General features: G+C 38.0%; 1 protein-coding gene across 1 annotated transcript in view; it reads right to left on the minus strand.

Moving 5' to 3' along the window:
* The window catches only part of cul1b (cullin 1b), a 64,699-nt gene that overhangs the window by 35,034 nt on the left and 13,915 nt on the right, over positions 1–15,750 (minus strand). Inside the window, exon 2 of the mRNA XM_007906316.1 lies at positions 5,983–6,272. Within this exon, the coding sequence (XP_007904507.1) occupies positions 5,983–6,122 (140 nt within the window). The 5' untranslated portion in view covers positions 6,123–6,272. The remainder of the gene's footprint in view (positions 1–5,982; positions 6,273–15,750) is intronic.

Below are 15,750 nucleotides of genomic sequence, written 5' to 3' on the forward strand. Positions count from 1 at the left end.
AAGTGAACCTTCTTCATCCAAACCTCTTGTGATAACTTTGGCTATTTGCCACTATGTTTTCAGAATGATAACCATACTAATAAATACACTACACATTTCAGTGTATAATGCAAGAAAGTTCCAAACATGCTGTAAATCTGTAAACGTCCAATGTAATGACAGTTGCATCACACAAATTGTGCTGCCTCTGTAAAACCATTGTAAACTGCACTGGTGATAGAAAAACAAAATCAACGAAAAACACCTCTTTGAGATGTCTCTTTTCAAGGTTGAAGCACCTAGCTATCTAATCCTCTTCATAGCTCATCCTTATAATACTAGGGAATTATCTTTATTGCTGTTGTCGAGGATGAGATGTTTCATAAACAGACAGACTTTATAAATGAGGTGGGCTGCAGTCATGAGAGTTTAGATCAGCCTACTTGCTGATTTTTCAAATCCTACCCAATAACAGAGCAGTGCATTCACTTGGACAGAGTGATGTCTTAATTCTAAAATTTATTTTTACCACTAGATTTCCTTCCTTTCCGTCTTTCAACCCATTGTCTCCTATGCACTGTGTCAGAAACAGCATATAATGGTTTTAACAATTTTGAGTCATGCATACTTGTAGAAAAATAGTTTTCCACAGTTGGTAATAGCCCACCAGCAATACATCAACTAAAATGAAGCTGCTTTGTAAAACAACTCCATTGTTCCAGTTGATCCAAAAATGAAGATGCTTCTGCCTGAATCCTGCAGGCCAATTATAACTGAACATGAGATTTTTCTCAAAACACTGTTTGCTTCCATTGGAAAATGTAACACAATTTTTAATTCAGAAAGCGCTTTACAAGTCGGAAGGACATCCCAAGACGCTCCAAGAGGTTTAGAGAGCATCTAATACAGGTCTTCAAGATTCTGAAGAACTTTGAGAAGCAGACAGTGAAAGAGTATGCCCATATATTGGTAAATTGGTAAAGGGCATAATCTTAGGCTTGTCATTTCAGAGTTAAGGGAAAAGTTAGGAGCAGCTATTTTCATGAAGAAGATTATAAGAATGCTTTTTCCGAAAATGTAAGAGAAGTTTGAGGAGAAACCCGTTGGTGATCTCTAACATTGAATGGTTTTGATAGTTATATATATAATATATATATATTTATAGAATGATTTCCACTGGTAAGTGAGTCAGTCTAGAGAGCAACAATTTAACATAAAATTGGTTTTATGAAACTACTTTTATATGTTATAGCACTACAATTGCTATTTGGAGTTGCTACAAATGACAAACCCTGTCTTTGAGAATCCATTGCAAATAAATGTGCATCTCTAGATTATTCAGCACCATTTCTTGCTTTCATAAGCATCAGCAACCAATATTTCTATTAAAACATTTGCTCATCTCATCACCCCGCGCTGTAAAGTATACATTTTTTAAAATAATAATCCTTGAAGGACAAAATATAAATGCAAGTTGTTGGTGTACATTAAGCCAGGACGCTGGACTTAAAAAACACAGCTCGATACCGTGATGGAAAGGCGGTAAGGTAGGTATTCTGGAAGGATAAGATCAAATAGACCGAGCCTTTTTCGTCTGAATTAATCTTGTGAAAAACCTACAATACAGACTTTGCTAAGTATTCCAATAATTTCCTGTAACTAATATCAGCAGTGACCCAAGGTCTAAAAAATGTTCAACATGCAAATTGTTTTGAATAGTTTTGAGAAGACAAATGTTTAAAAATTGTTACAACTCTGCCTACAGGAGTAAAAATCCATTGATAATTTCAACTCACCCAACATAAACCATGTCTGATGAAAAAGTCCCTTTTGAAACAATCAAGTTGTTCAAGTAACCATTCAATTTCATACACGTACACCAACCTTGTTCAAAAAACTGCAAATAATTCTTAAATAAGGTACCAACTAGTTAAGTAAAGTCACTAATGTATGGAAGTAACCTCAACTGATCAAATAATGTAACTTAGACTAAATGAGTTTTTTAGGATTGGTTAACTAACATGAACTGCAAATTTTTCCAATTTAGATTAGGATAATTGTTCCTGTTGCTCAATACAACAACAAAATTACATTTATATACCGCCTTTCACATCAGGAGGACGTCCCAAGGCGCTGGACAGACAGAGTTTCGGACTCGAGCTGGGGGTTGGGGAGGGTGGAGGGTAGGGTGGCGAAAGCAGTGAGATCGCAAGCATGGTCGAAGAGGAGTGTCTTGAAGGTGGCAAGGGAGGGGTGAGTCGGAAGGACTGCGAGGTGGAGTTCCAGAAGTTAGGGGCAGAGTGGCAGAAGGCCCACGCGCCTATAGTGGGGCGAGCGAGGCGGGGGACGTGTAGCAGGCTGGAGCCCGTGGAGTGGAGGGAGCAAGCAGGATGGTTGAGGCTTAGGAGGTCACAGAGGTAGCGGGGAGCAAGACCATGGAGGGCTTTGAAGGTGAGGATTAGGATCTTGAACTGTATCCTGTGTGATGGGAAGCCAGTGGAGTCGGGTGAGGATAGGGGTGATAGGGTCGTGGAGCCTGGTGTGGGAGAGGACACGGGCTACAGAGTTCTGCAGCCTGTGGAGGGAGGAGCTGGGGAGGACGACAAGCAATGAGTTTGCATAGTTGAGCCTCGATGTAATGAAAAATGAAGGTAAATCAATTAAAATTCAAACAAAACAGTTTTCCATCAGTTAAATTTCTTCTCAAATGTTTCAATCTGCACTACAGCTTATTATTCATCAATGTTTCCATCAACTTAGAGGTTCTCTAGAGGTCTGCTATTTCCCTACACCAATGACCTTTTACGCTTGTAATCCATCCACTCTTTTGCTGATTATTCCAGTTTGCATTCATCTTCCTTCATACAGCATGGCCTCATGACCTTTACTCTTCCCAGTTGAATGAATGAAATCACTAATCCTCAATTTCCTCCATGCCCTTCAAAGAGGCAATACAATTCTAGTGTCTTTTAATTCTTCAAAGACAGTCTAGAGACAGTGCTGCAAGTCTACCCAACAGATATCTCCCCTTAAATCTTTTACGCTCCTCAACATTCTTATCCTATTTTCTATAATTCAAACAGAATGCCCACTATTCCATTACAGCATTTTGCTTTAATTAAATTTCAAAATAAACACACAAATTTGTGCAGGATATAAATATTGCTACTATATCCAGGGCGGTTGCTATTCCAGTACCTTTAGAGTATGCCAGACAAAATTCAGGAAAACCCTTCTCACCTCTGGTTTTCAATCATTTGCTTCTCAGCTGCAGCCCTCGTCTCCATTCCTCTGATCTTTCCTCTTTTAGTACTCCTAAAATCCAAATCTACTGTACTATAGAAGCATTCTCCACCCTCCATCTTGCCATTCAAAATCAAGACTCATCACGTAATCACCCTAACAGCTTCGGGAATGTAGAAAATGTCATTCTTTCAAAGCTCCTTACCTATCAATCTCACCGTTCTCCTAAAAGCTGAGCTTATAATAATGCTTGCTTATGATATAGCACCTTATCACATCTTCAAAACGTATCAAAATGCTTGGCAGAATATCCTGCAAAGTGAATTGACTGTATATTTTGTGCGTGAAATGCAGTAGCCAATTGCACACAGCAATGTCTCACGAACAGTCGTGGATTGAGTAACAACATTTTACCCCCGGAACAACGATCTGCTTCGGTTCCTACTTACTGCTAGATAAACAGAGGCGCATAGAGTAAGAAAACTTACTCTCGCTTGCAAGGTGAGTGCTCTAATCATTAAGCTACAGGACTCCAGTGTGTAGACCGTGCCTTAAATTTGAAGAATGAAACCCAACCAATCAAGTAGGCTATCTGTCTCCATTCTGGTATCTTCCGCACACCAAAATGGGCAATAACTATATTGATGTTCCCAGCTACTACCCCGCGTGAAGGGCCCTATAAAAATGCAAGTTGTTGTGTTAGAAAGAGGAGACTGTAGCATAGGAGCAGAAGTTCAGGCTGCTGGACATACCTGTCAAAATTTAAATCATCCATTTATATCATATCCACAAAACAGAGAATAGCAGTGAAGCTTTTCAAAGGTGTTGGATCATTCCATGTAATAGTTACTGGATGGCACACTCAAACGTTCTTTATGTTTACCTATTTAGAACAGCTAAATATCATTCCAGTTTTGAATCCACTGCATTACCCATATAACCACTATACATTTTGAGATTCCAATATCCACAAAAAGTTGGCCGAATTTCCTAAGGGATTTAGTATCATCTGCATCAAAAGGTTACCTCCACACAAGCATCTACAAAATAAAAATAATACAATTCAGATTGAGGAGGTGGATAAAATAATGGAATATATATCTTTTACAGGAGAAATCTCTACAATAGGAATAGAGGCCTGAGAACCCAATCACTGTGTAAATTATGTGTGTTTTTTTTTAAAAACACAAGTGACTTCGTGTGCGCATCAACCAGAGATGCTACTGTCAGGAAATGAAATGCCTTTCCAATTCAGACATAAAGTTAGCAATCCCCAAACTAGGCATCCAGTGAGTCAGACACACAATTAAAAACTCTCAACTTTCCCCCAGCAATGTGTGCCATAACGCCAACCTCAAATAACCCCTTTGCTGTTCACACCTTCCCTCAGCTGACACAAATGGTCTGCTACATGTCCCTCATCCCCTACGCTTCATAATGGATGGCTGTGCCTTCAGCCACTATACCCCTCCATCTTGCCCCCTCTTTGCCAGTCTACAAATCACATCTAAAGACTTTGCTCTTCGACCGTGCCTTCCCTCCCGCTTTCCGGCTCAGCATCAAACCCACCGCTGTTAAACACTCTGAGACACTACCCATGTGAAGGGCTCTATATAAATACAAGATGTTGTTACTGTACCAGCTTGACATTTTCAATCTTCCACACCAGCTATTTGGCCTCTCTGAGTACAAATATAAATTTGTGTCAAACTGACATTTACCTCAATAGTTTAGGACCCCTTGTAATTTATTGGGATCTTCCACTCATTTCACACTTTCACAGGGAGTACACTTTCATTCCACCAGTCTAAAATGGGATTGCATATTAGAATGTCAGTGTTTTAGTCCACTGCATTACATAATCCCAACAACTAGAGCTTTAGTAACTAAAGCTTACTGGTCAAGCAAAATCAAAATGCATTGTCTAAAATGAGAACTAGTCTCCCTAGGACATTTGGAACATCAATTTTGTGTAGTGAGTGCTTTCAGATTTTGAGTACCACCAAGTCCATGGCAGCATTAGCAAACAAAACGACTTCTGCTGGCATATATGTTCAGTATTTGGATGTATACACCAGAAGTAACTTTAGTTGCTGAAACTAGTTTGGGCAGTCTCAATAAGATTAACTCATACCAAGCTCGGCTGCATTAGCACTGATTGACAATCTCATTCAGATGCCACAAAGAGGTCGGTATAGAAAATGAAAACATGTTTGTGGTGCTGTTAAAACGATGTTCCTCTAAGGTTATGGGATCAAGGCAGAGTGGAAAAGAAGTGTCTAACCCATAATTTGATGTTAGAAGTGGTATCTAAATGGGACGTATTCCACCCCTAACCTTGAAGAGCATAAATATTCCCGAGATTATTAGAACCTCCTTTACAATATTCAGTTCTTAATTTCAAAACACTTTTCATTGAATTAAAAACAAACCTAACATGCCAAGTTCACATCAGTCAGGGAGATATCTTCAACTAAAAGAATAATATTATTACACTGAACACTGTATCCTTACACTGTTTCATACTGAGTTTAAATTGCAATTAGGATGAAATAAAATGAATTAGATTTTAAAATTTTCGGCAGTATTTTACTCCTAAAATATTAAGTTACATAAACGTTTCTCCAATTCTTCAAGGTATTTTAAGGCACACTATCTCAAGGCATTCTATAGCTGCCTACCTATTTGCAGCCCCCTGGAAAATAAAATCTGTAAGATGTAAAGCCAATAATCAATGAGGATCAACATGCAACAGGATACGTGTATAGTTCCATGTATCTTGATTTTGCCATGCTTTGTCTGGTGTAAACCTGTTGAATCCCAGCTCGGAGGTCATCCCATATCTGATCCAGACCTATCTGCTTCAGCCCATGGGGGTTTTGGCTCTTGTTTGATGACATTTTCTGTATCCTTAACAAGTCTTCCACAGCAAGGTTTACTACCAATCAGGCTATTCCTCCATGAGACGTAGTACTAGACGCCTTCCAACTTTCAGTTGCCACGTGCAAATGAATTTTAGTTCCTCCAAGAAATACTTGACCTCACCAAACCTGTAACAAAAATACATTAACTTTAAAAATAAGGAAAACATTAGAATCATTGCAGAAAGATACATTTGAACAATGCGATTTCAAGTTCTCTTGCAAAACAATTTTCTAAATATACTACTGCTGCTACTTAATAATGCCCTGCGTGCAACATTCAGCAGTGTTCTTGAAATAAACGAAAATTATTAAAATAACCAATTGTTGCCAGGCAGGTGCTAGTTTAAGAACAAAACTAAAGGGTATAGACTAACAAGCTAATCTGGTGTGTGTAGACTGTGAAAGCTGTATATTTGCTAAGTCAATGCTGTCACATCATTCATTGTTGCTGTTTAATGACATCATATTGCGTCCTTGTGTTGCCAAGCAAAGTGCCTGAGCAGCACACATTTCTTAAAATTGACAAATGTTGGGTTATTTAATAAAGCGTGAAGATAGTAAAAGCTACAATGGTGAGTTAGGACTCAGCGTAAAAAAAATCTTGCTTTCGTCGCCATTTTCTTTGGCTAAAATTCACGACCATTCGCCTTCTCTCTGCCCCATTCAAATCCTCTCCACGTCTCGGGAACGGAATGCATTATGGTCATAATTGAGATATGTAATAATAATAATCCTTTGCATTTGATATAGCGCCTTGTCACATCTTCAAGACGTCTCAAAGCGCTTCACAAAATATACTGTAAAGTGAATTGTCCTGGCCTCAACAACCACAACTCACATTTATGTAATGCCCTTCATGCAAGGATAGGGTCCTTGAGTGCTGCACAACTGTGGCATTGGACACCGAGCAAGTGAGAGGGTGGTGGATGCACTGTTGAAGAGGTAAGTCCTAAAGTGAGATTTAAAGATAGATAAAGAGGGGGCAAGGCAGAGAGATTGAGGTAAGGAGCTTCCAGAGATTAGGGGCGTAGTAATGCAGGGCATGGCCACTAATGGTGAGAAGTCGGGGTTGCGCAGCAAGTCTGCCAACAGAAATTATAGTTGTGCTTTTCATATACCAAAGAGACCATTAAAATCATTGAAATAGAAGTACATCACTAGAATTCTTACTAGGACTTCTTTGCTGAATTGTGAAAACAGTGAATTATTCCATTAAAATAAGAACTTGAACCATTCCATTGGTTCAACTTAACAGTTCTAAAACCTACGTGCAAAGACTGTATAGCTGAAAACTAAATACTGCTGCAGTGAGCTCGGTTGTGTTTTACTTCCATCTCACATTTTTGTAGCCATTCTTAGGATAGAAAGTAATGGTTATTTCCACCAGCTTTTTACTTTCCAGGACAATGGCTGAAATGCAAAAGAATTATTATATTTTTCATTATTATCGTCATTATAGATTAGCTCAGTGAAATTATCTAGTAAACAGCATCTAGGTCCCGTCTCACTATAAACCAGGAAGATAAAGTAATCTTTAATAATAATCCTTGTATTTGATGTAGTATCCTACACTGAAGCATCTCAAATTCCTTTACAGAATTTTCCACTAAGTGTAGTGATTGTCTATTAATAGGCAAAAGCAGCTGCTAATTTACACATAGCAATATCCCACAAACAGCCACAAAGTGAACGACCATTTATTTTATCTGGAGGATTGTTAGTCAGCACACTGGGAGAAACTCCCTTCTCTTTTCGAAGGGTGGCATAGGATCCCATCAGAACTAGTCAACAGGACCTTAGTTTGACATCTCATCGGAAGGAATGAAACATCCAGAATTTATAATGCCTCCAGACATTGCAGGAAGTTTTTTGAAAAAAACATTAATATACAATTATACAGACTGGCAATTAAGCATCCACATATTTATTCATATTATTCTCAGACTTTGACAGCATCAGGATCATGCCCCAGACTATCTCACCCTTATCAGTCACTCTCACAGTATGCAACATAGTATACAATAATTATTATAATAATAATTCTATAAGTATAATCCTTGCAGTTGATATGCTGTAAAGTGTAGTGACTGTATTTTGTGGGTGAAAAGCAGCAGACAATTACAAACAGCAGTGTCCCACAAACAGTCGTGGAGTGAGTGACCAAATTATTATTATTATTTTTTTAAAAAAGGAATTATTACCCCCTGGAGAGCGATACGCTAATCGACTAACAACTGGGTTCCCACTTACTGCTAGGTAAATGGAGGAAAAATACCTGAAGCAACATACTGATGCTGTTGTTAATACGTGGCTGTCAGCAACAGAGCAGTGCTTTCTGTGGTCAATATATAAACTGACGCCAGTGGGAATTTAAAAACAAAATGTAAAGCTGCAACTTGTAATGCCAGCAAGAGGTTCACACACCATAGGATTCACCCCTCCAAAAAAAATGCTTAAGAACCTTGGCAGGCTTGATTGATCGATATTTTCTTTGTATTTCTCTAGAGGGGTCGATGAGGCTCATTTTCCATTGGCTAATTTCTGCAATTGAGAAGTTTTGAGGCAGGATCCAACTTTAAAAGAAATAAATTCAAAACTAGGAACTAAACTGACCTAAAGGAAATTATAAATAGAAATTATGCAAACAGCTCAACCCCCTGTACATTCTGTTCACCCTGCAATTACACGATTGCATAGACCCTTCAGAAAAGTGGACAAGCTACTAGATCAAGTTATAAATAACACTGCTATCTTTGAAGCTCGTCCAATAAAAGTATTCTACTTGGTAATAAAGGCTATTAAACAGTTAAACTATAGCTTCAATAAAAGAGAAAAACAAGCTGCAACCTTAATTGTGACCCCCTTTCCCTCCCAAAAAAATAAAATCCACAAAAAGATTTGTTAAGAGAAAAGACCAAAGATGATCCAAAAAGGGATAGTTCTCCTCTGTGAAATTGTGAATCAACAGCTGGGGAAGGTGATGCAACATTTCTGGCTCTAGGGTTTTACAAGAATAATCTTCCCAAAACATGCATCTCTGTAAAATGCTCCAAGATATTAGTCTAAATGAAGGGCATTATAAAAATGCAAGCTGTTGTGGCTGCCTTAAAACATCTTTATCGACATGGAAATGCACATTACGTGCTTAAAAAAAACAAGCTTAATTTTGTGGGTAGATTTAAGATCAGGTTAGAGATGTGTGTCTGTGTAGTTATTAGATCAATTCAGTTTTGAGTTTCCCATCTAAACCTGGAATGGGTTCTACCACTTTCAGATTCACCCTTATACACAATTCCTCATGCACAATTGGGTATAAAATAATATTGACAGTGATCAATCCTGAGAAAAATGTATAGAACCTTAAATAAAAGTAAATAATCTTTGCATTTTCATGTCAAAGAAGGGAACAAAGATCCCGAACACCTTTCAGGGACCCCAAACTAAACATGTGAGTGTCAGTCAAGGATAGGACCAAATTACATTAATAACGTTAATCTGCACACATCTATTGTCATAATAATAAGCCTTGCATTTGATATAGCGCCTTATCACGTCTTCGAGACATCTCAAAGCGCTTCACAGGATACACTGCAAAGTGAATTGATTGTATATTTTGTGAGCATATACCTCGAAAAGTGAAGTTGGACTAAGTGCTTGCGAGATACCATCACAAAATACTGTTGTGCCCGTGAACAAGGTATCTAAAGAGCTTTGTGTCTGGCTACTAATAACCTTGTGTCCACATTGTACAGTTTAACATTAGATATATACTGTAGAAATGACAGGTAGAGAGAGAGAAAGAGAAATAGATAAGGAAAAAAATGTCAGTAAAAGAAAAAATGTTAGTGAGAGTCGGACAGAAATTGGCAGAGTGAGATAGAAAAGAGATGCTATAATGTAGTACTTATACTGATAGTATATTTCCCAATGGAACATTTTTTTTAAATTGGTGCTGTAAGATAATTTGTATTTTGCAGGCTGTCCAATTATCAGAAATACTTGCATATTCATAAAGGGGCTGGTCCTAATTAGTACTGATAACATGCTCTCTACGATATTGTCTAAGTTGTGATTCACCCTACAATCTAACAGCAAGCTATCATACAAATGTTCATTTTGTAATGCTGGCAGAGATCTGGTGTGACCATTTTCTTTTCACAAACACTGAAAAAAAGCCAGAAGTTTTTTTTAATGTAACTTTAAAAATACATTTTGTTAAAACGAGCTTGGTTCAAAAGATGACCTCACCCCGCTTCAAGCCCTGATCCGTGTTAATTAGTTGTACAACAGTTTGTGCCCATTTGACAAGTTTTTACCACTGAAAACGTTATAATATTAATAACCCTGGTCTATTAATCAGGGTTATTGTCAGTGGAGAATCACGATTGAGTCGAGCAACAGATTTGATTTTTTTTTTAAATTACCACAATGCAAAAATTCAGTTTACTCAGCAGTTGTGGAATGCCCGCTGTACCATAAATGTAACTGCAGAAGCTATAAAAAGAGTGCTTTTGTTGCAAGATTTCCAAAGTACATTATTCCCAGTAGTCCTAGGAACTAAGTTTCCCTGAATATTCCGATATGGAGATAGTGAACCTTGGTGGCTCAGATAATTTGATAATTTCATATTTAGTGCATCAGAAATAAGTGACGTTATCCTGCCAAATTTATCTACAAGCAAAAGAATCAGAACTAACTCTATCCTTTTGGACAATTAATGTAACGGTCTTTGAACCATAACAAACTTCTCTAAGATCTCATATACTGAATAACTAGCAATAGCTTTATCAATAATAATCCTTGCATTTGATATGGTGTCTATAAATGCTGAAACGTCTCAAAGCACTTTAGTCAACATCAGATAATTTAGAGTATTACAATTATTTACTAAAATACTTATTTACAGATAATAGATACAAGTTCTATTTTTAAAAAATCAGGCACAATATTTTTAAAAAAATATTCTGACTAGTAATTGCACTTTTTGCGAGTTTAGGTATTTTCCTCAAACTTTGTGACAAAAGATATTAAATGGATCAACATCACTGCTACAATGATTTCCAGAATATACACTGTGATATTAACATCTAACCCACATGAAGCATTTGGGAGCTGCAGTAGAGTGCTGGTTTGAGGCAAGTAAATATTTTGAAATTTTAGCACTATTACAACCCTGGACAAACATTGTCATTGGAATAACTACATCCTTGGGGTGAGGGCTGCGCAAGCTCCAAGGTGACATGTTGTCAACAGAAGGTCAGAATCTAGTCAACTCCATGTGGCAGTTTTTCTAGTTTGGTTCCTGAGTCGGGCAGTCTGCAGTATTCCAGGGAACTTTTGATCACACACCAGCCAGGCTGAGGCTGGCCTATTGGCAGCACTTGGAGGAATAGACTACTACTAGCACTGGGAGCTGCTGATAACCCTGCAAGCAAAGTCCTAAATATAGGGTGGTCTCAGCTGCACAGGCAGTGGGAAGTTTGCCAGACGCGCCTCCAGCTTTAGTTGGTTAAACTCTTTCAGTACCTAAAGTACATTCCGGGGTCCCCAAACCTTCTCTCTTGCCAACCTGTGCCTTCTGCTCTCTGGAATTAGGTAAGCAATGTGCGTCCCTCCAAGAAGAGAGAGAGTGAACACTCCATCCCGGGAATTCCAGAAACAGGGAAATGTCCATAAGCGGCAGCTGCATGTGGAACTCCCAGTCTGGTTTGAATACTCTTAAGCACGGGATAGGTTTCCTCACATGTCAGACACCAGGTTGACCATTTAAAAAATACCACAGACCCACTATTGTTACACTACGTTATAAACAGCAGCACCTGGTTTAGATTACGTGTTACCAGGTGTATAACACAAGTAATGCTCAGATGACTTCATACACACCACTTCACTTCCCTGGGTTACGTCATCAAAATATTTTGATGGCACAAAAAGTGTTTCATGTGCTACACATGATGACATTACCTCAAGGGAAGCATTTGCCTACTTCATGGACGAGGTCACAATTAATGGGGCAAAGCACTGGGGGAAAAAAAACTTAATTGATGTCACCAGAACCAAACATCAATCCAAATTTTATTTAAAATTTTCAATTTACATTCCAACTTGTCTTACAAGTAAAGCACAAATACGTGAGAAACCTTGGCTCTGATCCATCCCATTCACAACTTCATTGCGCGTGATTTTTCAGGTCAGCCTGCTCCCATGGTTGCTTATCATGTATTGTAGTTATATAAATTACAAGAGCAGATTAAAGCATAGTACTACCTCTGTCTTCCAATGTGAATTCATAAATCTGATTTGTACTTGGAAACTGTTTCTTGTCTGAATTATCAACACCATATGGAGTAATGGCAAAAGAGCAAGCAGCCTTTATAATATAAGCGAACATGTTAAAAATAAAAAAGTGTGCTGCAAAATATCCTTTTCCGTGTTAGATAAAGTCACAAGGAAAAATCTCACAGGATACAAAGATAGAGCTCCAATATGCATACTCCACAATACACTGCGTACTATAAGAAATGAAGCACTGTGTTGTGTAAAACTGTGTTGACAACATTGGAACAGTCTCGGAACACAGTAGTTATCGAGTCCAACAGAGTGAAGAAACCAATCAGGAACAACAATCAAAAAAGATAGTAAAATTACATAATCATACTTGTTTATGAAATATCTGAATCCTTTAGAATACATTTGCCGACCATTCTTCCTACTTAGACCATGCATATTTTGACAATTTGTGGTGCGATTATTTCACTTTTTCCTATACTACATCCTGTATTCAAGATCCTGCTGTTTTCACAGGAAAGGAGCCCGGTGTGCTGTGGCACATTCCAGGATGCATTAGTAACTGCTGACCTACCCAATTTTTTTATTTTAAAAAACTCTTGAGCTGCTCAGCCTTAACATGCAAACCCTTAACGTAACCTGACACCACAGCACAACATGCTATTGCACCAGTTAGCACAAATAGCAAAAATAAATCCAGTAAACTTTCAGTGCTTACTAATCAAACCTACAAATGCAAGAAGGGTTTTGAACACTGATCTGAGGCTTCACAGTCCAAAGTCCAATACTGTACTCGAAAGATTATCAATTATCTGCTACCAGGTACAATTTTCAATGAGGCATCTCACCAAAAAATGGAGAAAAAGGGGATAAACTCATAGAATTAAACATGATTCACAACAAATATGTTACCTCTCACTATTGTGAAAATGAGAAGAATTATAAATACAGTAGTCATTCAACCTGAGGAGAACAAGTTGGCAGATCATTAGATCCGATATCAAAAGTGCTGAAGTACCAATGTTCAATCTAAACAACATTTCCAATTCTCACATACAAATGTATCCACCACATTTCTTTTCATTGTTCACATTTTTAGTACATTCACATTTCAAATTTTTATTTTATGAGATTGTGAAATTCCTCAATCATACCTTAATTATAAGTAAACAAAATCTTCATTCTTCAGACAGACTCAGATTTTAAATGCAGTAATTTTGGCAAGGAATTTATAGCAAAAATGATATCACAACTTGATGTTTATCATTTCAAGCCATTCAGGAACCCAGGTGTCTTGTCCGACCCTCAACTGTCTTTTCTCCCCAACGTTCAAGCCATGACCTGTTCAGTCTTCCCTCACCTCCGTAACATCGTCCGACTCCGCTACTACCTCACCCTCAAGGCCGCTGAAACTTTTCTTCATGTCTTCATCACCTCCAGGCTCGACTATGCAAACGCCCTGCTTGGAAGCCTTCCCAACTCCTCCCTCCACAGGCTGCAGATAATCCAGAACTCCAGAGTAGGGCAGGTTGGGCTGGAGACATGGAGCAGGCTGGAGCCCACTGAACGGAGGGTGAGGGCAGGTTGGTGGGGAGTCAGCAGGTCAGAGGGGGCAAGGCCATGGATGGTCTTGAAAGTGAGGACGAGGATCTTGAATTCGATCCTCTGAGTGATGGGGAGCCAGTGCAGTGGAGAACATAAAGTTAGGTGCAGACTGAAATGAATACTCTGCAGTATCCTGCTGTAGTCATGGAGAATGCTGTCGATAGAATAAAGGAGGCCAGGAATAAAAAGTGGAGGTGATAAGATGGATGAATATTCTGGAGCCTTTACTTGAATAATTTTGTGGGACAAAAAGTATACAATACCTTTTCTCCAGAAAGTACAATGAGATGTGGGATAACCTGGGCATGCCTGTGAAAGCAGCAACTTTGATGGACTAAATGGTCTTTTCCCATTCTATGCGTTACATTCTTATGGCTGACCTATTGTCAGATCTGCTAGTAACCCAATGACAATATAATAAGTCTTAAACTGGATTATATTTTAATATATTCAACTACTTCCACATTCTTTCTAGTTTCTTATTCACCTAGTTTAATCGTTGCCCCTATTTGTACTGTGCCACAGGCAATCTTCCACTTTACAAACTCTAGTAGCTGAAGTGATTTTTTCCAGCTCTTCATTGTAGAAAAACCCTTAGCAATTTACAGCTGTCCAGTTTGTTATGGTAAGTAAAACACCATGAAAAAAGGTAGATCATAATCATATATCAGTCAGATTACAAATAAATCATGAATACAAATAAAGGTCAAACAGAACCACCCATTCAGTCAGACATGTATATAATATTCTTTCTCGAATAATGAATGACAGCATATTATTTTCAAAGTTTCCAACCATAACTTCCCAATTGGAACTCAGCCTCCCTCTTTTCTTCTCCAAGGAGGTTTACGGCCATTATATGTTGCTGTAATTCAAATCAGTATACGGTTTCAATGTAATTGCCGTTATTACGTTTTCACTAAACAGAGCTTTACAAAGAAAGATAATTCTTCCAACGTTCATGTAATATTCCAGCAATTCTCCCTCTTCCTACTAAAACATTTTAAATATTTTTGGATTTTAGACCTTGCCCAATAAACACAACATAAAGGGTAGACAGTGTGCTTAAACCTCAACTTCCTACCTTTCAGGACTCTATACACGTAAAGCAATCAAGTGCTAAGGTTTCTGCGAAAAAAAATACACCAACTTACACTCAAATCATATTTTGCAATATGATGCGGAGGTCAAATACAGATAAGGCAGTTATGGTTTGTAGATCACAACTGATCCTATAATTAAACATTTGCCACTTAATAAAGTATTTCATTAAAATTGCTGGTGTCCATGTTCAACTAGATCCATTTTATGCTATATGGTGAACTTCTTGCTGTTACATGGGTTTTGCTTAACTGCATTAATAAATGGAAAACCTTGACATATAAACAATACAATTTAATGATGCAATTATTTTAATTCCTAAAACTTTGAATTGGCCCAAGTTAAACCAAGGGCTGATCCACTTGTTCACTTGGCACTATTCGAAAAGAGAAGTGATCTTCTCCCAATGGCCTGGCCAACAATCCTCCAGATAAAATTGAATATTCACTTCATGGCTGTTTGTGGAACATTGCTCTGCATAAACCAGGTGCTGAGTTTGCTTACAAATACAGTCACTTCGCTCGATAGTAAATCATGTAAAGCATAGATGTTTCGGTGATGCAATAAGGCAATATCAAATTCAAGGATTATTAATAGAGTTTAGTTTATT

Source organism: Callorhinchus milii, unplaced genomic scaffold (genome assembly GCF_018977255.1).
Source record: "Callorhinchus milii isolate IMCB2004 unplaced genomic scaffold, IMCB_Cmil_1.0 Scaffold2, whole genome shotgun sequence".
In the NCBI taxonomy this organism is placed as follows: domain Eukaryota; kingdom Metazoa; phylum Chordata; class Chondrichthyes; order Chimaeriformes; family Callorhinchidae; genus Callorhinchus; species Callorhinchus milii.